The sequence below is a fragment of the Chaetodon trifascialis genome, chromosome 9, assembly GCF_039877785.1.
Source record: "Chaetodon trifascialis isolate fChaTrf1 chromosome 9, fChaTrf1.hap1, whole genome shotgun sequence".
Taxonomy (NCBI): Eukaryota; Metazoa; Chordata; class Actinopteri; order Chaetodontiformes; family Chaetodontidae; genus Chaetodon; species Chaetodon trifascialis.
In genome coordinates, this window is record NC_092064.1 from 30,286,233 (window position 1) to 30,311,615 (window position 25,383).

Genomic DNA, 25,383 nt, shown 5'->3' on the forward strand with positions numbered 1-25,383 from the left:
TGGATCAACAATTAGGCTAAACGATATGGTCATTGTGGTATGTGTCAATCTGTTGAAATTCTTTGGTCCTACATGAAATGACGTCTCAGTACATTGAAATTTGTATGATATACAAGTTTTGGATATCGGTGGAGGACAGGCATGGACAAATATACTATATATGTAAATTACATGAATGACCACATCAAAAAGATTTTCGTCAGGAAATTTACAGGTTTATGTTGAGAAGATAGTTGTTGATTAATTGGTGGAGGATACAGAAGAATTTGAAAGAGAAAAGTTGTCTTCAGGGAAATTTCCCCAGTGTCTCTGGTCTCATCTTCAATGTCATGTCAACCCACGACTGCCCCCTGCTGACTCACTGTGGTATCAGCATGAAATTTACACTCCTGCAAAAAACAACAACAACAAACGAACCCCCCTCCCCCCCAAAAAAACAAACAAACAAACAAACAAAAACCACCTCAAAATACTTTTCTCAATCTTCAAAGTCACATGTATTTTTGCAACGGTGGCACTCTTGTGCTGTCGGGAAATATTCATAAATAGATTTGACTTAAAAGAAAATAAATCACTGGCTCTTACTTAAACACGACGTCATTTTCCTGCGACCATTCCGGAAGTGTGTGTGTCGGAGCCAAAAATGGAGCTGAGTTGGAGCGAGGCAGCTGAAGAAGCTGATGTCGGTTAACAAGAGAAACTGGAGCGTTTAACACCGAAATCCCTGAAACAGCATCACCGAGGTTAACGGCGAGTCGTTATAGGAACGAGCCACAGTCTGGGACGCAATTAGATGCTGTAAGTTATGATTTTTATCCAGTTCAAGGCGCTTCGAAGGTCTGCAGCTAACGGCTAAATTAGCAGCGTAACATGTCGAGTCACGGGTGTTTCTGTACCGAGACCCGCAGTCTGAAACACTTGGAAAACTCCGCAGAGGAACCGTAACATCGACGCGAAGGCTCCGGCGTGTTGTTCGCATTCTAACTGGTGTAATTCTGACGGACTCAAATTTTATATGACTGTTTCTGGTTAGCCTGTTAGCCTGTGCGTCTTCCTGTTTATGTTGTGGTTCCGTTTAGCAACACATGCTAACAGCGTGAGGCTAGAGGCTGCTAAACATGTCCACCATTTCTTTACTTCGCATGTCAGCTTCTGTCTGAGAAGAGTTTAAATGTTTCTCTGAGCTGCCGCTGGTCATATTGAAGCTCCACGCCATCAGTTTTGCACGTGAGCTGTGGGTCACCTGAGTTAAGTGACCTCGAAATACGTATAATCATCAACAGTTCTACTTTTATATTTACACATTGAAACAATCAGGACAATTTTAGTGATTTTACAGGCATCATCCAAATATCCAGTATCCATATCAAGTATTTTTCTGTCTCTAGTAAGAAACTCTTCAGCTGCTTCTCTCTACCTGTACTTGTAGACAGTTGAGATACAATAAATGACAAACTGCTCCAGTGAGATAGAAATCTATACATCTGCCATGTGACCCCCTCCCTCTGATAATGGCAGCTGTGGCTCAGGAGGTAGAGAGGTCGTCCACCTCTCAGGAGGTCAGTGGTTCGATCCCTGGCCTCAGCAGCCCTCATGCCAAAGTATCCTTGGGCAAGATACCGAACCCCAAAACTGCCCATGATGCAGCACCATCTGTATGTGAGTTCATATGTACATTGCTTCGGATAAAAGCGTGTGAAATGACTGATCGTAATTGATCTTCTTTCCAGAAAATAATGTTTTTCAGGGGGAAACCCTGTCTGAAGCAATGTGAGATTAGTACATATTTTCTATTTACTTGAAGTGACCAACATTGTTGAGCAGTAATCAGACTACACTGCAGCTCAGGTTATTTTTCTACCTCACTGGAACACCATCATGTCAGATTTCAACTCATCACGGAGTCTGTTTGCTCCTGTCTAGCAAAGACTGCCTGGAAATGTTGGGCTGATAAATTAGTCGCCTGAAAACAACAACAATAATAATAAATTCACATCAGCCAAATAGTTGGCTGTGCAGTAGGGTCACCCAGATGAAACTAAACCAGTCTAATCCAGCAGTCCTGTGATTACGCCTCCTTCAGGAGGCTTTTAATTAATTAATTAATTAATTGTTTGTTGTTATTTCCACATTGGAGGAACTCACATCTGATCATGTTTTTCTTTGCCTGCCTGTGTGCGTGTGCATGCGTGTGCGTGTGTGTGTGTGTGTGTGTGCGTGTGTGTGCGTGCGTGCGTGCATGCGTGCGTGCGTGCGTGTGTGTGTGTGTGTGTCAGGTGGTCATGGCCGAGCGGCGGGTGCAGTGCACGTGGAAGAGACACGTCTCAGAGCAGCTAAAGCTCAGAGACCGAGTGCAGAGACAGGCTTTTGAGGAGATTGTCCACCAGTGTGAGTCCATCACAGACACATACTGTCTGTTTGTGCAGCAGATAGAAAACTTATCACCACAGCATCATGATTTTTTTAAACAGATGTTTTCAGTGTTTAGAGAGGAATACTGGAAACCAGTCAGAGTACTGGGAAATGTGTAGATGAGACACATCCTGGCAGTTTTTTTACTTCATGCCACAAACAGCAGCTAGTAGCAGAGCTAATGCTAACACACACCACACAGAGTGGTTCATTGTGATGGACTGTAGCATGTAGTATCATGGTGAGGGATGGACATTTTCTTATGTTGTCTATTGAAAGTTGATAACAAACATCTGTGTGAGGAAACAAGTGAAATTTGACTTTTTAAAAATTATTTGTCGAAGCACAAAGAGGACTTTTAGTTCCTGGAAGTCTTAGGTCAGAAAGGAATATTTGACTTACCTGATGTAAAAACTGATCTTAAAATTTGGATTTCAAAGAATAAAATTGAAATTATGAGTCTGAATGTTTTGACTGAATTTTGAAAAGTTGAAACTGAACACTGGTGTTGGTGCAGACAGATTAATGGACTCTGTCTTTGTGTTTCAGATAACCGTCTGCTGGAGAAGTCAGACCTGCAGGCTGTTCTGTCAGAGAGATATCAGACTGACAAGTATGATGTCCAGAGAGGACATGAGGCCAGGTGAGTCCACATCAGCAGGTGTCAGATGGTTTACAGCTGGACAAATGATTCTAAACACCACTCTGTATATAATAGCTGAAGGTGTGATTTGGTGTGCCTCATAACGCCTACCCTGACATGTGACATGTCCTTTGACGTGGTCCGGCTGACGTGTCCTGGTCTTGTGTTTCAGCTCAGGTGCAGACTCAAGTCGCAGTGACGCCCTGCAGCAGGAAATGGCTCAGATGAGAATCAAACACCAGGAGGAGCTGACGGAGCTACACAAGAAACGAGGAGAGGTCAGTTACCTTAACTACACACAGGAAATTTTGTCATCATCAACGCCTGTCCTGATAAAGCGCAGTTTAGTTCCTGCACGGAAAGTTGCAGGTGAGTTCACCCGTCAGTCAAAATGAGTCCAAGAAGGAACCTCGATAAAATGGAGGAAAGTTAGCAGCACATTCAGAAATGAAAGAACTTTGGACGCGATGTTGTCCCTACTGGCTTTCTGTCATTGTTTGACTTTTATGAATAAAACATTTATTTCTTCTTTGAATACAAATGAAAATATTTAAATTTAGATTTTTTTTATTATGATTTTGGTTACACGTGCAAGTACGGTCATGTGAAATACTGCACCTGGGAGGCGCCATGACCAAAGAACAACAGTAGAAAAGTTCTCAAAGACAGAAGAACAACAATGAAATAACAAAGAAACGAATGCAAACACAAAACAACAGATGTGTGAAGAAAAGGCAGTAAAATGCATTCAAATATTGCACAGATGATAGAGTCTGTGTGATTGATTGATTGATTGGTTGATTGATTGGTTGGTTGATTGATTGATTGATTGGTTGATTGATTCAGTAGTTTTATGGCCTGGGGAATAAGCCTGTTCCTCAGGCTGCTGTTGTGGATTTGTGAATCCTGTATCTCCTGCCAGGCAGAGGGCAATCAGGACATCAGGCTGTTTTGTGGCTGTGATGCGTTCTTATGACTCTCAGGGACTTCATGAGGCACCGCTGGGGGTCCAGCTCCCTGCAGGCCGGCCAGTTCACACTGTTTGATGCTGTGTCTCCCACACCACCCTCCTTAAGGCCTTGCGGTCCATGCTGGTGCAGTGACTGTACCAGGTGGCGAAGCAGCCTGTCAGAAGACTCGCTGTGGTGCCACAGTAGAAGTCCTTGAGGATGTTGGGCTTCAGGCCAAAAGGTCGTTGTGGTGCCCGAGGCTGAACAGATGCTGTTGGACCTTTTGTAACAACAGTGGTGGTGTGGCTAAGGCAATGTAACTTCCAGGTATTTGAAACTGTCCATCCTCTTCTCCACTGTGCTGTTGATGGTGACAGGGGGTGTTTCCCACCCACCTGTAATCCACAATGACCTCCTTGGTCTTGGAGACATTCAGTGAAAGGTTCCAGGGCGGACGACTCCTCCTCATTGCTGTTTCGTCCCTGCGGGACATCAACCCCACAACTGCTTTGTCGTCTGACCTCCGTTATCCTGTCAACTTTGCCTTCTTGTCTTCATATTTTCTGTCTTAGGGAAAGGTGGTGAAGAGAAATGTTAATTCATGGTCCTGGAAAGTTCTGGAAACGTGTTCATGCCGAACATTTGTTTGTGTTTGTCTTGCAGCTGGCCCAGAGTGTGATCGAACTGAACAACCAGATTCAACAGAAAGACAAAGAGATCCAGAGTAATGAGGCCAAGTCAGTGTCTAGAAACACACACACACACACACACACACACACACACACACACACACACACACACACACAGACTTGCATTATCTGCCTATTTCTAACCCTGTACCTAACCTAACCCGTGACCCTATCCTGAATCTTCACCCTAAAATTGAATGATTTACATTAAGGGGACCTGCATTTTGTCCCCATAAGGCAGGTCAGTCCCCACAATGTGACTGTAAACAGATTTTTGTCCCCACAACGTGATAAATACCTGGTCACAGAAACATGTTGCAGTGTGTGTGAGAGAGGAGGCTACTTTGCCTGCTGCAGGTGGCCAAACACAGGAATGGAACGGAAGTTGTCTAAATTGTGTTTTCAGGATGTTGGAGTACCAGCAGCAGATTGCCAACCTAGAGGGAGACTGTCGAGACCTGAGGAATTGCCTGCAGGTAGGAGACCAGCTGAGACACATCACCTGGCCCTGATGGGGTCAGGTGTCCTGGTCCGTGTAAATCTTTGAGAACAGAAAATCATTTTAGTATTTAAAATGAACAGGAAAGGAACCACCTAATGAAGCTATAACTAACATCTGGTTCAGAAATTCAGAATTTAAGACACATCAAAGCTTTTCACTCTGTGAAATCTGTGTCGTCTTAAAGCCGTGTGAACTGGCACTGGTCCCCACTGCTGCTCAGGGGTGGTTCAAATGCAGAGAACAACTCTCACGTTGCACTGGCTGTGATTGTATGTGACAGTAAAGAATCGTGTTGGTCATCTGAAGTTTATCGCCCCCCTGAGGCTGAACCATCTTCACACTGCGGGACGTTAAACTGATGGGTGAAAACAACAGGTTGTTTATTAGCGCTGTACCGCCCCCGTGTTAATCGCATGCTTTAGTCAGCACAGCCTTTGGAGACGTGATGAAGGTCAGTGATGAGTAGTAAAAGGTCTAATTACCCACAATCCTTTCCTGCTGCCCTCTGGCTCCCAGCAGCCCCTGCTCTGTATTCCCATCATGCTCCAGTGGTGCAGTGATGGTCCCAGGAGCTGCTGACAGACAGGATTTGACATCACCAGGTTAGGGTTAGAAAACACCCTGTTACCGCGGTATATGGCTGGACGATAAAAATGATAGCGATATGTCTCGCGATAGACACATCATCAATATCAATTAAAAAATGTGTTCGATAAAACATTCGATAATTTTTTTTCTTCGTCGGCAGAAACGTGAAGTTGTGAAGCGAGGTTGGTTGCATGAACAAAGGCACTCGCTCTCAGGTAACTGAGCAACGTAGGGAGTAATCACTGATCAGTGAGAGAGACACGCTAACAGCCAATCATGTAAGAGTATCAAGTTCGGTTTCGCCATCTCATTGTCTCGTGTTTGATGCTTCGCGAGGAGTGAGATGAGAAACAGAAAGTGAGCGCTGCAGCGAGCGAAGAAATCGTCGATAAAACAGGGAAAGTCAGCTCAGTTTGGAGTTTTTTGGATTTTATAAGTCGGACCGTCGTCAGACCAATGTGGTCTGTAACTTATGCAAGACTGTCGTCCCCACCAAGACCAGTAACACCACAAACTTATTGAACCAGCTTAGCCGCGCTCACTCTTTGGAGCGCAGCCGTATTCGCCAACGTCCGCCAACCGCAGCAGCACCGACAAGCAGCTGACCGCCATGCAGAGGTATCTGCTTCAGTGCCTGATGACAAATCATCTAAAAGGCACGAAGACGTAACGGAGGCAGCGGCATCTCATACAGCTAAAGACACGCTTCACTGAGCACTGAGGAGAAGCCAGCTTACAAACAGCTCTTATAATAAAAATATAACTGAACAGTTCATGTATGTTCAGAGGAAGAAGAGCGACTGAAGTTGTTCTTATGTCTAGGCTGGTTTTATAGTTCAGTCAGTGTTACTGTGCTGTCTGTCATGTTTGTTTGTTTGTTTGTATGTTACTGATGTCAAGTCCACCTCAGTTTCTGCTGTGTTTCTAAAACACTGCACATATCTGAAAACATTTTATTCAGCAGAAGGTGAATCAGCTCGTGAACTTTCTGCACTAAACCTGCAGAAAAAAAGTTCTCAGGTTTCTCTGTTTACATTTTTACACTTTTTTTTTTACATTTATTATTTGAGTGTTTTCCATGGTTGTGTTGACATTTCCTTTCTGCCTTGATAGCTGATTATAATCAGAGGAAGGTTCAATTTAAAATAAAAATGTTTAAATTGAATGTATTTTTCTCCTGGTCCTTATTTTAAACAGGTCATAAAAAATATCAATAATTATCGATATCGACCGATATGAAACACTTATATCGCAATAGAGTTTTCAGCCATATCGGCCAGCCCTAACCCTAACCCTGCTAACAATAACACATACTGAACCTGTGATTGGTCAGACAGTTGGCCCGTGAAAAGGATGATGTGATTGGATGCATCAAACCAGGTAACATAAAGCATCACCGTGACAGCGATGGCTCGCTGTGCTCCTGCAGGACCTGGAGAGGGCGAACCAGACCCTGAAGGACGAGTATGACGCCCTGCAGATCACCTTCTCTGCTCTGGAGGAGAAACTGAGGAAGACCACTGAGGACAACCAGGAGCTGGTGTCCCGCTGGATGGCTGAGAAGGCTCAGGAGGCCAACAAGCTCAACGCTGAGAACGAGAAGGACAGCAGGTAAATGAGACACCTGGAGAAGAGAGGAGGACCGTGGCGCACTGATGGTTAATTCTCCGACTGTGTTGTTTGTCTTTCAGACGCCGGCAGGCCAAACTGCAGAAGGAACTGGCCGACGCTGCCAAAGAGCCTCTGCCCGTCGACCCGTCAGCAGACTTTATATCTCTGACTTTTTCTGTTGAAAAGCACCTTCATGAACATCACAGAGCAGCGAATGTAGGGACTGACTCAGTGTTTGTGTCCTCAGGGACGACGACATCGAGGTTCTGGCTGAAGATGGAGGGAAGGGGGGCGGAGAGACCTCCCCGAACAGACCACTCAGCAGAACTCCCAGGTGAGATCATTGTCCGCCCTGTTTCAGCTTCCTGGTGAACTGGAAGACACTGGACACTAAACCAGCTCTGGATTTCTTAACAGCACTTCATCTACAATCCGTAAACACCAACAGTTTACGTATTAAAATGAGTTCATCAACAGACAATTCATCTGCAAGGATTTTGACAAACAACCCCTTAAATCATTTTTCAAGTGCAAAAGCAAATAATTGTCTGGTTCCTGGTTATCTGCTGTGAGGATCTGTTATTCTTATACGATGGTAAATTCGGTATCTTTCCGCTGTTGAACAAAACAAGGCACACGAAGACGTCAATGAGGACTCTCATCATTTTCTGACCAAATTTGTTTTTCTGTTTTTCAGTAAGAAAATTTCCCAGCCTCCTCCGGGTGGTCTGCTGGACTCCATCTCCAACATATTTGGGTATGTAGCTGTAAGAGGGTGGGGGTCTCTGGGGGTCTGGCCTGCCCATGTTGTGATTGACCACTGGTCTGTCTACCTGTCTGTCTGCAGCGTGTCTGAGTGTGTTCAGCCTGGACTCGTCCCACCGCACTCCAGGTGAAGGACTGTGTGTGTTCGCCTGTTCACATTGTCAGCTCTGTGATTGGCTGTTCGCAGACTGAAGTTAGACTGTTTTTATAGAATGTCTGGAAAATCTCACGATTCCCACCGGCAGCATGAGTGTAGGGACGACGATGACAACGATGATGATGATGATGATGATATCGGTCAGTCCAGATATGATCCTGATGAAAACTGGTTCAATCAATTGAGGATTATCATCCGTTAATCTGCCAAATATTTATTCAGTTAATTGTCTATGAAATATCCGAAAATAGTGACAAATGCCAACCACGACTTTGCTGAGTCCTTGTTGACATCTTCAAATGTCTTGTTTTGTTTGACCACCATTTCAAATCGCAAAGAGAATAATCGTCTCATGTCCCCCTCCGGTGAATCGTGATCACGTTGGTGATCCTCTGACTTCTTATCTAGCGCCATCATCAGGTCAACATTGTAATGTGCACAATATCTTGGACCACATACATGCACAACTGTTTACTGTAAAGAAGCTAATATTAGCATGCTAACATTGTGAATGTTGTAAATGTTATACCTGCTAACCATCAGCATGTTAGCATGTTGATGTTGGCATGTAGCTCAAAGCACTGCTGTGTCTACGTCCAGCCTCACAGAGCTGCTAGCGTGGCTGTCGACTCTTGATCTGATTTGTTTTAGACATTAATTAATCATTTATATCAATAATAACAACGTTTTAGTCACTAAGTGAAAACCTGAGATCTGTGAGCATGGCGACATCACCAAGAAGAAGAAATACAAGCAGTCAGATGATCACACACGTTTGTTATCAAGATTATCTAAACCAGCGTTCCTCAACTGGTGAGTTGCGACGCACTTTTGGGTTGCGGGCCGTTGCCTGAGCAAACAAAAGATCCTAAGAAAGAAATCCTGAGCTTTCATTTTACAGGGGATTTTTTTAATGTAGTGGAGTACCATCTATTCGTGTCTGGGCTTGATATTAAGGGGTGATGGTGGGTTCCAAAGCCAGACCAGTTGAGAACCACTGATCTAAACCACTTCATATGGGGGTCAGACTGGAACTGCTTCTTGTGTTTCTGGACCTGTCACACTTCACGGGTCTTAGATCTTGATTTAGAGATGAAAATAAACCAGAACCAGTTTTAAAGAACTTCCTGGCATGAAACGTTTCTCAGGGAAGCTGTGTTGTGATTGGCTGTCAGCAGAGGTGGAGCCTCATCATCTCGCTGTGAATACGCCTGTTGACTCGCTGATCGTTCTGCTGTCAATGTGAACGCACGGTGAAGTTTGTAGTGAAGTGATTATTCTTGGCAATAATATCAATACTAAATCTATAATCAGTTTCAGAGGCATCATGTCAAGTAGTGTTTTTGTTCCTGTGTCACAGTGGCAGCTTTGTGGATTCTTTTGCCCTGTTTTGACCGCTTTGACCACATGATGTGATCCTGTTGATCCTGTCACAGCTGCAGAGTTTGTCCTCAGTTGATTCTGGTGTTCTCGTCACCTGCAATATAAAAACGTAGCAGCAGGAACTGAATGTGATTCTCGTTGATCTGAGTTTGTATTAGATCATTTGAAATGTAAGAGTCCTACACCGTCTGAACTAACAGTTAAGAGTAAGTTAGCAGTGTGGACAGCAGTGTTTCTCTGGTCCGCTTTAACGTTATGGTCACGTCACAGCCAATCACAGCCACCAGTGATCCTGGCTTTGAGTGTTTGTAGTTAGAGGAGATGCACCTGTAGCCACGATGTCACGGTGTGTTTGAGTACACCTGTACTTTGCTGCAGTCACCAGGTTAAACACTGGAGGTGAGACCAAGATTTACAGCTGCTGTTAATTTGATCTCAAGTTTCAAATGAACTCTTTAAATTCAAGTCGTGTTTGCAGTTCTGAGTAATCCTCAGGGCGAGATGGCGTCGATTTGATTATGAACAGCTTATTTTAACATTGTAAATTTGTTTAAATTTGCTATGTTGATTCAATCTGTGCAGAACGTCAGACGACTGCAGACGCTTCCATCAGTCACAGCTGGTATTAAACGCACACTGTCAGAGGCAACGCTGGCGTGTTAAACGACATCCAGGATGGACATCCATTTTTGGCTGTTGTTGCATCTCCCTCTCACATGACTACAGTTAATATCAGGCTCTTCATTGATCTGTTTGATTAATAAATTCTAACTGTACATTGAGAGAAGACAGAGCTGGACTGCAGTCAAACATGCGACTGTTTTATTCTGCTGCAAAGTTTCACAGAGCAGACAGTCCACAGCATGAACAGCCTGAGTCCAGGTCTTTGTCCTCTCATGTGGTTTCACATGAACTGATGCACTCTGAAACGCTGAAGCTGTTAGCTGGGGTCCGAGCTGTCTGTTATGTAGACGTGTGATACTCCTGTTGGTAGTTCATCATCTTAATTTACCACCTGAGTGGAAAGACCTTGTCCTGGTGATTGTTAGAGCTCACCTCTCCGATCACGTGTCCATCGAATCAGAGTTCATTAAACCACATTTTCATTTGTTTTCCAGTAAAACACGTTGATTCCTGAAAGGCATCGTTTTCAGTACCAACACTCTGTCATCACGCACACCCTCGCTCAGATATATTGGAGAAATGATTTATGGATAAATAAGCGGACGTGCATAAAACTGATCGTGTTGTTTGACCGTTTGTGACGGTGCTGCTCTTCCTCAGCAGGCGTCGAACTGCCAACTCTTTCAGCTCTTCACCTGAAAACACAGAAGCCCCTTCAGGAGTGTGTGCAGAGGTTCGAGTCCCCTCAACAGCGCTGCACGTGTTTGTAAGTATCTCAGATCCTTCAGCCGCGGCCCACACGTAATGGTTTGAGTGGGAGACCAGTTTGAATTTCAACTGGGAAACACTATGCGACTCATTTCACTCACTTTTTTCATGTGTAATAGAACATTCTGAACCACAGAACATGAAACGGTCAGACCTCCTTCGACTAGGAGGAGAAACTAAACTGCAGTATTTTCAGAATCGGTGAAGATTCGACTGTTTGACTTGTTTAGAAAAGCAGACTTTTTTTAAGACGCAGTATCTGCAGGACTGCTGAAGAGAAGGATTCACAGCGAAGATGCTGTGTGGGTCTGCCCAGCTGATCGATGACCTCAGAAATGACCAGGTGTTCCCATAATGCATCTCTCCTGGTCTCACACAGCACTCGGTCGATTTGATACAAAATGTTAACGGTTGTTGTCTGGGTGTAACCTCATTGGTCAGTGATGAGTAGTAAAAGGTCTGATTACCCACAATCCTCTCCTGCTGCCCCCTGGCTCCCAGCAGCCCTTGCTCTGTATTCCCATCACGCTCCAGTGGTGCAGTGATGGTCCCAGGAGCTGCTGACAGACAGGATGTGACATCGCAGTATGAGTCTATGCTGAGATCCCACAGGCTCAGTGTGATGATGATGGACATCCAACAGGACCAATCAGCATGGAGCGTCAGGCTGAGGACGAGGAGGGAGCTGATCTCAAGTTTTCAAGCTGAGACCAACAGAAAAACAGTGTGCTCGGTCGGAGGTTTTGATTGGCTCAGAGTCTAACTCTCTGTGTGTGCGTGCGTGCGTGCGTGCGTGTGTGTGTGTGTGCGCGCGCAGGATGCCCATGATGGCGAGGTGAATGCAGTGAGGTTCAGCCCCGGTTCTCGTCTCCTAGCAACAGGGGGGATGGACCGCAGAGTGAAGCTGTGGGAGGTCGTCGCAGGTAAGTTCACGATGAGAACAGGAAGCAGAACTAACACACCTTAAAGAAAGTCCTTATACTTCACAGTGTGCACACACACTTTCCGATGTGATTTCCAGGCCGCTATACTGATTTTTTAAATGTCATATAAGGCACAAAACCTGGTTTCAGTCATCAAGGTGGGGGCTCAGAGAGACCCGGGCTCAGACAGACTCTCCTGGGGAATGTTGATTTCTGTGTTTTGTGAACTGATGATCTGTTTTCCAACTGAACATGAACATGTGAGCGTGTGCACAGCAGAAGGCTGCAGGCATGAAAGACGAGAGTAAATTTAACTGGTTCATTACTTTAAATGTTCTGTGTGTGTGTGTGTGTGTGTGTGTGTGTGTGTGTGTGTGTGTGTGTGTGTGTGTGTGTGTGTGTGTGTGTGTGTGTGTGTGTGTGTGTGTGTGTGTGTGTGTGTGTGTGTGTGTGTGTGTGTGTGTGTGTGTGTGTGTGTGTGTGTGTGTGTGTGTGTGTGTGTGTGTGTGTGTGTGTGTGTGTGTGTAGGTCGCTGTGAGCCTAAAGGAGCTTTGACCGGCAGTAATGCTGGAATCACCAGCATTGAGTTCGACAGCGCTGTAAGTCTATTTGTTCCTGTTTTATTATTCAGTTTAGGGGTTGTAATATTGTGGTGGGTTAGGCTTAGTGTAATATTGTACTGAGAATCGTGGTCGCTCACAGTGGAAATAGATGATGACAGGTGAACTTCGACTCATCGTCTCCGCTCTGATGTGAACATGGCGCATTTGTATTTATGTGGTCTCTCCCTGTTGAGAAGTGGATGAGTCTTCAGTTAACAAAAAGTTGACATCACATACTTGTTTGTTTAAATTCAATGTATTTTTATTCTGGTCCTTATTTTAAATAGGTCATAAAAAATATCAATAATTATAGATATCGACTGATATAAAACACTTATATCGTGATACAGTTTTCAGCCGTATCGCTCAGCCCTAATTTATCGTTTCAGTTGTAGTTGCTAGCACTGTCACTGAAATCTGATCTTACCATGTTCTGAGTTTTTTAACTGTTAAACTCTGAATCTATGTTAAAGATGTTTTTCCTGAATTTTATCTTCATACCTAAAATTAATGATCAAGTGGTTCTAACATGTTGATTTAATATGTTCTTTCTTGTGTTCAGGGCTCGTACCTGCTGGCTGCCTCCAATGACTTTGCCAGTCGGATCTGGACTGTAGACGACTACAGACTGAGGGTGAGTCTATACAGCTCTCACTCCATCATCACCACACACTGGACCTCAGCTGTCCAGGTAGACTGGAAGTGGAAAAATATAGACCAGAGTACCTGTGTTTCATTTTAGAAAGAAGTTGTTGTTCTTAGAATAAAATGTCTTCCAGACTGAAGAAGTTCTGCTCACAAACCACGACGCAACGCGTTTAAAAGTCAGAAGAATAATGACAAATCTTTAAGTAGGGATGTTATGATGCCAGAACTCACGGTACGATAATACCTTGATTAAAAAGTCTGCCATTTGATATTTATTGTGATATCCAAAAGGAAAGAAATTATTTCTAGCAGCGCTTGGCTTGCACCCAAAGGATGATGGGAGTTTTGTGTGCCCTCTGCTGTTTTAACAAAAACAATGCAGTTTTCGACAAAGAGAGAAAGTAAATAACCATGTAACATCACAGTAGAAGCGTCACAGTTCACCTCAGCATTGACCCATTTTTCTATTGCGACGCCGCGAGATTCGTTATATCGTTACATCCCTATCTTTAAGGGATTTCATGTTTAAGTGGTTTAAAGTCACGCACAATTTAAAGTCGAGCTGTAACTACTGATTATTTTCATGAGTGACTAATTGACTCATTATTTTCTTTAATTAATTAAAAATAATAACAATAATTTGGTTTAAAAATGACAAAAGAGTGAAAAATTGCCCTTTTCAGAGAAACAACCACACGGTACCAGAACTGAAATCATAGCCAGTGGCCGTTTGCCATAAGTTTGAATGACAGCTCCATTTTAACCACTTTCATTTCAAGAAAAGTACAGGTAGGTACATAATTGTTCTTGGGTTTGGACATTTCAGAGTCTTTTTTATCTAGAAACGCTTATAGATGAATTCCCTTCTTAAACATGTTTCTCTTTCTATGAAATTAGATATTAGCGAGACAATCAGGGAGCAGACAGCAAAGACCAATCAGGGTTGTGTTAACAAGTCTGTTGTTGGTTCACTGATCGTCAGTCTTCTGGTCAGTGATGTGATGTAAAAGGTCTGAACCTCAGATCCCCCCGCTCGGCCATGTTAACTCCCAGCAGCCCCTGATTTGTGCTCCCATCATGCTCTAGTAATGCACTGGTGGTCACAGGAGCTGCTGACAGACAGGATGTCACATCACGTTGTGAGTCTGTACAGAGATCCTACAGACTCATTGGGATGATGCTTAACATCCAACAGAACCAATCATCACGGAGTATCAGGCCGAGGAGGCGGGGCCTGAGTGCTGATCTCACTCTTCTACTGAGACCATAAAGACACGAATGACTTTCTCAACAGAAATATTACTATTACAATTATAATTAGTCATTTAGCAGATGCTTTTTTCCAAAGCGAGTTTTCGGGTTCAGTATTTTGCCCAAGGAGACTTCGGCATGTGGACTGCCGAGGCCAGGAATCGAACCACGGACCTCGTAATTGGCTGCCCCATATTGTTGTTGTTTATCTGAATTTTCTATAATTAGTGATTGTTTTCCCACTTAACATCATTCCGTTTGTTACTCATGAAAATAACTTCCTTGTCTTGGCATAGATTGTTGAGTCATTTCACGAAGTGGAATGTAAATGTTCATTTGAAGAATGTAACTTGCACATTCATGCCCCCTGCTGGTAACAGTTAAGCATTGCTGATTTGTAACAGTTTTATTTTGTGGCCTCTCCTGTCTCACATATTTTGTCAAAGTAACTATATTACTCACATTGTGGGGACTCGCCTTCCTCATGTGGACAAAACGCAAGTTCCCAGAGTAATTCTTTAAATTACTCTGGGAACTTGCCTAAGCCCTCTCTTTGGGTGAAGACTGGGCTTAGAGTAAGTCTGCAGGAAATGAATTTAGTTTTATGTAATGTGTGTGTGTGTGTGTGTGTGTGTGTGTGTGTGTGTGTGTGTGTGTGTGTGTGTGTGTGTGTGTGTGTGTGTGTGTGTGTGTGTGTGTGTGTGTGTGTGTGTGTGTGTGTGGCGTGCGTGTCTTCCAGCACACCTTGACAGGTCACAGTGGGAAGGTGCTGTCAGCTCGCTTCCTATTGGACAACGCTCGGATCGTCTCTGGGAGCTATGATCGAACGCTCAAACTGTGGGACCTCCGCAGCAAAGTCTGTATGTGATTGGACAGTTTTTACAGGTTTCCCTGGACCCTGGGACCAGGTGTACAGGTCTGATAGAGTAGCTGCTTGTGTTCTGTGCTGTACTTTGTGTATTACGCCTTTAATATTCATAGTTTCAGTCACTGACGGCAGCACAAACATTAAAGTAACTGAGGTTGTCTTGTTGTTACGAGGAAGTACTTTTGTACCTCATTGATTTCCCACCTGTCAACCTTTTGGCTGTGCATCACCTGCTGTCTTACCTGCCCAGGTATGAAGACCGTGTTTGCTGGTTCCAGTTGTAATGACATTGTGTGCACGGAGCAGTGCGTCATGAGCGGACACTTTGATAAGAAAGTTCGATTCTGGGATATCAGGTAAGAAGTCGCACTGACTCAATTTGTAACGTTGTTCATTAATGTTGAGGACTCGTTGTCCAGTGGTTGTTGATGAGATGATGATGAAACAGTTTGTTTCATGTGATGCAGAACAGGAATGCAGCTCATTGCAGTTAACATTTACATTGTGTTATGTGTGATTCATTATGTATTTGTTATGCATGTGCGTGCATACATGCATGTGATGTGTGTAATCTGCATGTGATCTGTGTGGTGTGTGTCAGAGCGGAGAGTATAGTCCGGGAGCTGGAGCTGCTGGGCAGAGTGACGTCTCTGGACCTGAACCACGACCGCACCGAGCTACTCACCTGCTCCAGAGACGATCTGGTGAAGATCATCGACCTGCGCACCAACGCCGTCAGACAAACGTTCAGGTGAATTCATTGTCAGACCTGCCAGACTGAGCAAGGAATCCTCCATGTTTCAACATGTCACATGTCAAAAGGGAACAAACCTTCAAAGAGAAAATGCATTGAGCTGGTTGAATGTGGCTGGTAGTGTTCTTGTTTGTGTGTAATGGCATCAAAAGAAGAGTTGTGTTTTCATTACCTCAGAATGAGCTCTTTATATCGTCAGAGGGAGCAGGTCTCCTTCCAATGAGTCCACCGTGTTTCTACAGTAGCCAAAAACAAACAAACCAAACAAACACTGACTCCAGAGAGGCCTTTCACGTTTTTTGTGGTCACATAGCGGAGAGTGCACATAGAGGTGTTCATCTTATTTTGTTATTAAAGAACGATGCAGTTTCTTCACAGTTTGATGCAGAGAACTGTGGACAGGTGTGGACAGGTGTGGACAGGTGTGGACAGGTGTGGACAGGTGTGGACAGGTGTGGGCAGCACTGAGCGGTTGGTCAATGGTGGAGAATACAATTGTAGAGTTCCCAGCATTCTCTGCAATGATCATGGAAACGTAATCCTTTCTGCCAGATGCACTGCTTTTTTATAGACCGTCATGGCTTCTTTGTATATATTACAGTGAACTGTGAACAACAGTTTTCCTCCATTTTCTTTCGTCTGCTTGACAAATTCTCTTCCTCTCATTAATACTGCTGTTGTTTAACCATGAGGAGATTCTGTCTGTCCACCTCTTTAACCTTTAGTGGAACAATGTCATTTAAAGCAGATGACATGGCACTGTTGAAATGTTCAACCATGTCATTTACAGAGTAGTGTTAGGTGTGTGACTCAAGTGATTGCATAATATTACAAAACCTTTCTTCAGCCTTGCATGAAGGAATTGTCTTTGAACCTGAAGTCTTTTGTCAGGATTATTTTGGTGTCAAAACACACAGTGATGGTCAGAAATAGGTGATTGCAGGCTGTAAACTTCCTTCCCCGACCTCAGAGTTTGAGGCTGGTGCTGGTCCACTTATCTGGTTATTTCTCATTAATGCATCCTTGAGTCCAGGCAGGGACTAGTTTATGATCCAGAGGTCATGTGAGCCACAAGTTGAGCAGATCCTCATCAATTCTCTCTGGAAGATGTAAAAATTCTTAACCAGAATCATTTTCCTCGCATGGCGCTTCATAAATAACCATCCTGCTGTTGTCCTCATATGTAATAAATCTGTGTGTGTTTTCAGTGCTCAGGGCTTCAAGTGTGGAGCTGACTGGACCAGAGTCACCTTCAGGTGAGTTCAACACAGTTTCTCACAATTTCATTTTCCCAAAATAAACTTGAAGCATGTGATTGTGGCTGTCAGCAGTTTAGTGTTGAACATGTTTAAACACACTGCCTGGCACAGCAGCCCATGCCCTGCTGGGGTTTCATAGCTCCCAGGTTTTGTAGTTGATGTTCTTTGAAGTGTTTTTTTGGAACTGTTTACTAAAAAAGTCTTTATAAATATGGTACAGTATTAATTTATTAATAATGACCCAGTTTCAAATAAAGGGGCAAAAACCAGAACAGCTGTACCAATTTCAGGGAGTAATTCTCATCACTTCCCCTTTGCTGTTCTTTAATTATTGTGAAACTGCTGTCAACATCTGTCAGTTAGTGCTTCCTGCAGATGTTTCACAGTAAAAGCCCTCCATGAAAGGGAGTGATTCTGCCCTGTACTAAAAATATACCTGTCATAGTAGCAAAAATGATATCAAAAAATGACTAGCACTTACTTTCATTTGTGAATTAATTTCTAAATTTCTTGTTTCAGAAAATCGAAATGATAAAATCTTTACTTTTGTGTTTGCCTGTTAAACACAACTTCTAAACATGTGAACTACGAGTTCAGAGAATCAAAGTTCACATACTTGTTTTTTAGGAGCTTTTAACTGCATTTCAGCCTTCAGCAGTACAGCGAGCTTCACTGCTTTTAATATGAAACATTTGCAGGAAGTGTTGTATCATTGACAACAGTTTAAAGGAGCAATGTGGATGATAATGGCCAGAGATGGTGTTTAAAATGTTTATAAAAGCAGCCCATTTGAAAAAGAATAAAACATATCGCAGGTATTCAGTTTAAAAAGAACAAACGTATAAAAAGGCAAGTTTCTTTTTAATCAAGCCTTAAGTCCATTTCAGTGGACCATCACCGTCATCCGCTTTTGTTCTCAGTCACGTACAGCAGTCAGCTATCGAGCCTGAACAGAAAACACAGCTACATCACTTCAGGGTCCAATATATTAATATATATTTGCAAAATAATAGGCTAATAAATGACAGCTGTCTCACTTTATTAATGTGATTTCCATTCCTGAACATCACTGCAGAGCTTATATATATCAGGGCTGTAAGACGTGACTCTGATCTTCACACAGGATTGTAAGATGTCGTCCATGAGGCGCAAGTGATGTTTACGTTTTATGTAGTTCATTCTGGGGAAAAAAAAAAAAAAAAAAACCCTGCTCGGATAAGTATGTGGATCCAAAGATGTTCATATAAATGTCGGGAAGGGCATTCCATGTTTCAAACACAAGTTTTTTGGGTTTGGGGAGGTTTTCAGTATCACTGCATTAGTGCCTCTGAGAAAGGATGGCCTTCTGACAAGCAGCATCTTGGAGATCAGCTGTCAGGCTTTTGAACTTAGATACCCATATGTCTTCATCAGCCATGTTGGCCCGTTCAATTGCAAGATTGGTTTGACTTATGGCTGGAAATGCAGCAATGCTCCACAGGGCTGGATCGATGTTCAGGTGAGTGACAGGGTAGGATAATGTGTTTTCGTCCTCTCTGAACTCACAGAATCTTTCCCCAAATGCAGTTTGCATTGTGATGATTGCATGCTGTGAATATGCAGAATTTGTATGATGATGTGCTTCTTTAAAGTCTCTAAAAGAGGGCAAGTGAGAGCGCACCTCTCTGTACATCTCTGGCAAACACTGTCATCTTGTGCTCAAAGCTAAAACCTTCTCCAGCATCTGAATGGCTGTGCTTCTTTTCCCCTGAAGACTTGTTCAGCATGCTTTGTGCGCTGTTTTATCCACCATGAAGTGCAGATTTTTCCAGCCGATCTGGCTGTTCCAGTTCAGGATGGGTGAGTCCTTTGCTTTCCAGGATATTTTTCACCTGCTCCAGACTTGCAGCAAGTTTGAGCACACAGGGCTTCTTGATGCTGAATGCAGTGAAATGTCAGCAGCTGTCTTTCCAGTGACTTCTGAAGTAAAGTCACAAACCCAGGTGTGAGCTCCTGTCGTACCTGGTGTCCCATCAGTAGCCACTGACACCATGTTGGTGGCGTTTATGTCTTTGGTGTTTAAACAGTCCCCCCTGTGTTTGGCCCTGCAGTGGTATCAGCGCAATGATTTCTTCCTGTGACCCAGCAGAGTTTGCATATCTGCATAACGACGCTATTTGCTCAATTTTGTTTCCATCTTTTGACTCATTACGGGTGATTGAGTCCGCTGGAGCCGAATTAATGTCCCTAATTTGTTGACTGGTGCTGTTTGCTGCAATTTTTATGGTCCCATCCCTGACAGTCTTTGCAGGAAGCCATATTTCTAATTTTCTGAACAATTTCACTTTTGTTTTTGGAGTTGGAAAATAGATGCTGTACTTTAATAACGATTCTGTCATATAATCTCCGTCTGTGAATGGCTTCCCGCGCCTGACTATCTCCTGAGCTGCCCCAACAGTAGCAGCAGTAGTTGAGTTTGTAGATTTTATCCACTTCTTAAAAGTGTGTTTGCTCTGATCAGCTGTCTGCAGCAGTTCTGAATCTGCTCTTTTTCATTCATCTCCAGCTGGCTGCTTTTCAGCAAATGCTGTGCTTGTTCTGGAAAAGTCTTTCAACATTAGATTTTTTGTTTGCAATTTCTCGGCACATGTCAAGCGTACAGGTAAGCCAGCAAGCCACCAAGCTCGAATTTTCAAAATCAGTCACCTGGCAGGCGCAACCGCTGACGCATGTAGGATGTGATGTATATTTTGATCGAGAAAATATTAAAAAAACGTTTTTATCATCACAAGATCACCTAAGTATTCCACAGAGACGCGGGTTGCCGACCCGTGAGTTGGGAGATGTGTAGTATTTTGCAATGCTGTTTCACAAGCACTCCTAGCAGTTTAATTCAAATGAATAGACAAAGGAACCTCATAAAATAGGGTTGGGTGTGAAAATATGCCGGATCTGGACGCTGCTTTTCCACACTGACGATGACCAAGCTTCCTCTGGCTGCTCTCCTGGTTCACGGCATTCCTATCCCGGGCTGCCCTGTCTTCATCAAACCCAGTCAGAGTCCGTTGTGGATCATCTCAGTACTGTTTTCCTTGTCGTCACAATGGCCTCCTTTAGTTTCGGGCTGTGTTAAGTCCTGATCTCACTGGAAGGTTGCTGAGTCCGGTTTTGTTGCTCTTGGTGTAAACACCAACAATCCCCCGGTGCTCTGAGCTCCAGTCAGCAGTTACTCTGGTTATATGCTTCCCCCTGTTTGTGTCGACATTTGACAGGTGGCCAGTTACTACACATCGTATCTATTTAAAATGATCAAAAGAAAAGCAAAGTAAAAGTGATGAGAATTAGTGAATGAGAACAATATTATTAACAAGAGGAAAGTGGTTTTCATGGTGGTGAATGACACGAGCTAAACTTTATACCGAACTCAGCAAAGCAAACGTAAACATGGAGTAAGAGCTGAGATTCTGTCAACAGCCAGTTGCATCAGTGAGTTCTTATGAATAAAATCAGTATTTTCTGAGTGCAGCCTTGATGTGACATGTTGACATGTTGTGTTCAGTCCTGATGGAAGCTATGTGGCCGGAGGATCCGCTGATGGAGCTCTGTACGTCTGGAACGTCCTGACTGGGAAAGTGGACCGAACTCTGGACCGAAACCACAAGTAAGAACCAGTGATCCCAGAAGCTTCACACAAGCATTTACAGAATGAAAAATCACCAACCTAAACTAATTACTGACTGATAATTCATAGCCTGAAGCTGAACAGTTAGTGCTGCAAATGCAAACCAATCAATTCAGAATCAGTATATATTTACAAAAATAAAGGTAGGTTAGGTCAAACATTAAATTGGTTGTCTGTATTTTGTCTGTACCTATCTGTTGTTGTCTGTAAAAGGATTAGGAAATCATCCTTTTTTGTCCGTTTTTTTTAAATAGGCTTGTACAAACAGCCACAAACAAGCTGCAGGTGACAGACTGGCTCACCCCCAACATGGCTTCAAGGCTAACACACCTTTTAGAGTGAAAGAAAAGTTACTTGTGATGTCGCAGCACAAGTGTCGGGCACCTGTTTCTGACCATTTTATGTTCATGTGGTCAATGGATCACGACTTCTTGGAATCACTTGTAGATAAGACTTGGATAAAACTTGATCCCACACCAGGGAATTGTTGTTACAGCCAGCAAGTATTACAAAGGGCAAGCACAGTGGCATAAAGAGGGCAAAATAACAAAGGTAGACAGGGTACAGAATAGAAAAACAACTCTGGATATGTACATTTGCACAGATTGTAAAAAATAAAAGAGAAATTGTCATCAACCAGAAAATCCTCTTTATTCTGCCCTCGCTCTCAGTTTAAGAGTTGAAAGCGGCCCTTCAGCTCATCGTTTTGGTGGAGACTGAGCGCCTACAGCTTTTCTTCCAAGTGTTTTATGATGTGAACACACAGTTAGAAATGTACTACAGTAAAAAGAGTCCACAGAGCCGCTGAGACCTGGAACATGTTCTTTGATTCATTTCTGACTTTGGTGATTTGTTGGCTGAACCTAGAAGAGCATATTTCCACTTTGACTTTTTGCTGTTTGTGTCTGCAGCTCTGCCATCAACTCGGTGTCCTGGTCGCCTTCAGGGGCATACGTCGCTAGTGTGGAGAAAGGCAGCAAGGCCATCCTGTGGTCTGACATGTGATTGGCTGAAGGGTGTGAAAGCCTGATGATGTGAACTGCAACAGGGTGGAGTCAGACACTTAGGAGGACCGTTCACTGGACGAGTTTGTGTTTTGGACGATGGTGGAGCTCCTCTTTTTTTGAACTGATCAGCTGATAGACTGAATCAGGCATGTATCCAGCAGCTCCTTGTTCTGCCTTCACGACAACACGATGGACATAAAAACAGTTTCGATCTCATGTTTACGTTTTATCTTTTTTGGGTGCATTCAGAAGCTAATAATGTTCCAGAAAAACAAACTGCCGTCACAAAGTTAAAAGTTCATCCAGCTGGAACTGAAAGGATTCAAGAGTAAGTAAAGTGTAGAACAGTGAAGAGTATGCATCTGAAAGATGAATGAAAACACCACTCCACTAATGTGTGTCTGTGTGTGCACAACCAGAATAAAGTCCGAAAAAGATCTGCTGATATTTCTGTCTAATACTGTTTGGATGCTGATTTTTCAGCAGATTTGTAGAAGGAACCCGTTTTTGTTTTAGGACAAATCCAAATTGTTGTTCTACATGTGAAAACGAGCAAAGGTGTTTGTGTTTACTCGAGGTTATGTGTCTGAATGTTTAGTTCCTTTTGTGTGTCTGGATCTCGTGCTCAGAGCTTGTGGTTGTGGCATTAGACAAAGTATCTGGTCATCATGGTACCGACTGATGTACTCCAGGGGCCAAAAGAACTTGTTTGTGCCACTGTGGTACAAGTATTCCTTGTTATACTTTGCCGTTTCACATCGATGATGACGCCATGGTGGAGTTTCCTGTTGTGATCAACGATGCATCGCTCTTCATTGTGCTTTAACTGGATCATTTGTGTTCTCCACGGGTGATGTGGTGTCTTTCCACATGCAGGGACAGATCTGATGAAAGAGGAATGTCATTTCGAGTGGTCTTTGAAGCTGAACACCTTCCAGCCTCTTAACAGACATGAAATCTGACTACTCACGCAATCTGGAATGGCTGCCGCATTATTGTCATTGCAACAACATGATAAATGTTGTTTCAGGATGGTCACTGCAAATGACAAGTCATTTTTTGTTATGCCAGAGCTTTCTGATATGAGAAAGAAACAGGAAATTGTGCACATGGGAGAAGTTACCTGTTGTAACAGGGTCAATATTTGTGGTAGAAAGAAACCGAAGATTGAAGCTACAAAGGACCAAAAATCAAATTCAACAGTGACCAATTGTTCAAGGAAAAATCCTCTTGAGAGAGTTCAAAAATGATCAGAAGAACAGGATTTTGAAGAGCAAATCAAATCAATCAATCAATAAAAGAATAAGATAAGCCAATAAAATACTGGGTGGGACTGTCATCTTAGTTTTGAGAGTAGTCCATGGCACAGGTAGGGCAGGAAGGATGTAATGTAACAGAATTAAAACCATTTTCCTCTAGGATCCTAGTTTGCCTAATTTTTTTTAATATGTTTTATCCCCAGAAGTTTCAGAAAAGGGTGTTAAAATGACTGTTTAGTGTTAGAAAAGTATAAATATAAACAATTTAATAGATTGTAAATAAAATCATAAAATACTGGATTGATTAAAGAAATAGACACAGTAATAAGACGCGCATAATAACACACACCCTAACCCACACACACACACACACACACACACACACACACACACACACACACACACACACACACACACACACACACACACATTCTTGCCGCTGCCCGTCACTGTGCCGTGGACCACCTTTGGTTACTCTCCAGGCCTATACTCTGAAGGTCGTGGGGGCCATGGAGTTTAAAATGGGTGTATACGGTATTTGTGCCGTTCCCACTGTTCATCTTAAAAATATGCTGTTTGATTCGTAAAATTAATTGGTTGCCCGTCTCACCCACCCACATACATACCCTGCATCTATTAGCATAAATGATATTTCTGGTCATAGGTTTCAAGGTGTGCCACAAATTAAAACCCATTTTGGAATGGGGGCTAAAAACGTGGGGGAGATGGACAAATGCAATTTCTGAGCCTCGAAGCGCCTCCTTCCCGGTGTTTCTATTCAGGTTTGTATGCATCAGGATATCTTTTAAGTTTTTGTTCTTTTGGTAGGCGGAGATCATGTTGCACCCCCCAATGACTCACAGGTGTCCCCTGTCCCCTGGAAATTCCCCTGGAGTGATCCTATAGGTTTGAATGTGCTCTCCGAGTAAGTCCTCACTGGGGGACGAGGGAGTTGGAGGACTGAGTTGTAGTTGTGACTATCATCTTTTAATTAGTTACTGACAGTGAGAAGGCAGGGATCTGTCTGACACACTTAGTCCAAGGAAACCTGAAGCCATTGCTACAGTTGAAGGGTGTTAATTGACCCTTTCAGTAAAATCAAACTTTCGACCTTACATGATATGCAGATGTAATTGCATGACTGGACTTTAAGATGGTAAATGGCTTTTGCGGTCAAGAGAAATATAGGCATCATGCCTCACCCTCACTGCGTAACAAACGAACTGATCCCCAGGTAAGTGCAGGTGATGTCAATCAAGCAATCACTCTGTCCCAGTGACACTCGCACCCAGCCCCATCTCCACAAAGACACACCCACACACAGTGACAAGGTGAGAAAACACATCCCTGCTCCTACAGTAGTGTTGTTATCATTTTTATTATTGCTAAAAGCGCCGCTGACCTCCACCTTGATGCTGCGGAGGAAGCGCCTCAAGTAACCTCGAAGCCTCAACGCACTGAAGAGGGTGCTGGTGGCCTCCTCCACGTGCTCCGCGAAGGTGCATATTCTGTGGAAGCGGACCAGCTGGGATTTTATCAGACCTCTGTACGTGTGCCCGGGATGATAACTGGACTTGTGGAGGAGAGCGTGGCGGTCTGTGTCCTTAAAGAAAACCTTGGTGGCCAGTAACTTTTCCTGGTAGCTGGAGCTGAGGAAGAAAACCCTGGTATTTAAAAACTCTACTGTGTTGGGCTGTAAGTTTTGTCTTAGTTTATTTTGGGGTGGTGTCTATTGAGTGTGTTAAAAAACAGAAGAAATTCTTGCTCTGTGCCCCCCCCCCAGAGGCCAAAGATGGCGTCCAGATACTGGAGATATAGGAAGGGTTTGGTGGGTGGGTTAGGACGAAAGATTTTTAGTGCACTCTCCATCCAGCCTCCCCAGGCGGATCAGCCCCAGCAACCCCAACCACCACCCCCCAACGTGGACATAAGAGGTTCATTACAGGTAGGTGCAATAAAATACAGTGTAAATCATCACGTCATCTTTCCCTCCAGTGATCTTTTTCTCTTTTTCTCTTTTTACAGGAACAGGGGACAGATGGATCGCCAGGTAAGTGTT

The 25,383-nt window shown here is 43.5% G+C and overlaps 1 protein-coding gene and 2 non-coding genes across 5 annotated transcripts; all 3 read left to right on the forward strand.

Moving 5' to 3' along the window:
• The first annotated feature begins 613 nt into the window (after nt 1-613).
• On the forward strand, nt 614-22,502 carry atg16l1 (ATG16 autophagy related 16-like 1 (S. cerevisiae)). Of its 3 annotated transcripts, XM_070969928.1 has the most exons (21): nt 614-798; nt 2,277-2,388; nt 2,962-3,055; nt 3,228-3,333; nt 4,669-4,742; nt 5,101-5,170; nt 7,214-7,395; nt 7,476-7,541; nt 7,643-7,729; nt 8,093-8,152; nt 8,243-8,287; nt 10,988-11,090; nt 11,910-12,015; nt 12,544-12,614; nt 13,180-13,251; nt 15,256-15,376; nt 15,635-15,740; nt 15,986-16,135; nt 17,347-17,394; nt 20,936-21,037; nt 21,970-22,502. In XM_070969928.1, the coding sequence occupies exons 2-21, from the start codon at nt 2,283-2,285 to the stop codon at nt 22,061-22,063; spliced, it is 1,863 nt and encodes a 620-aa protein (XP_070826029.1). In that variant the 5' UTR covers nt 614-798; nt 2,277-2,282; the 3' UTR covers nt 22,064-22,502. The 3 variants fall into 3 exon arrangements, with proteins under 3 accessions (XP_070826029.1, XP_070826030.1, XP_070826031.1); XM_070969929.1 differs by lacking the exon at nt 8,243-8,287 and having other exon boundaries at nt 10,985-11,090; XM_070969930.1 differs by lacking the exon at nt 8,243-8,287.
• Nucleotides 11,528-11,804, forward strand: LOC139336982 (small Cajal body-specific RNA 6). The gene has a single exon (XR_011602512.1). It is a non-coding gene; the product is annotated as a small Cajal body-specific RNA 6 (non-coding RNA).
• LOC139336983 (small Cajal body-specific RNA 6) lies at nt 14,254-14,531 on the forward strand. The gene has a single exon (XR_011602513.1). It is a non-coding gene; the product is annotated as a small Cajal body-specific RNA 6 (non-coding RNA).
• Nucleotides 22,503-25,383: the final 2,881 nt, after the last annotated feature.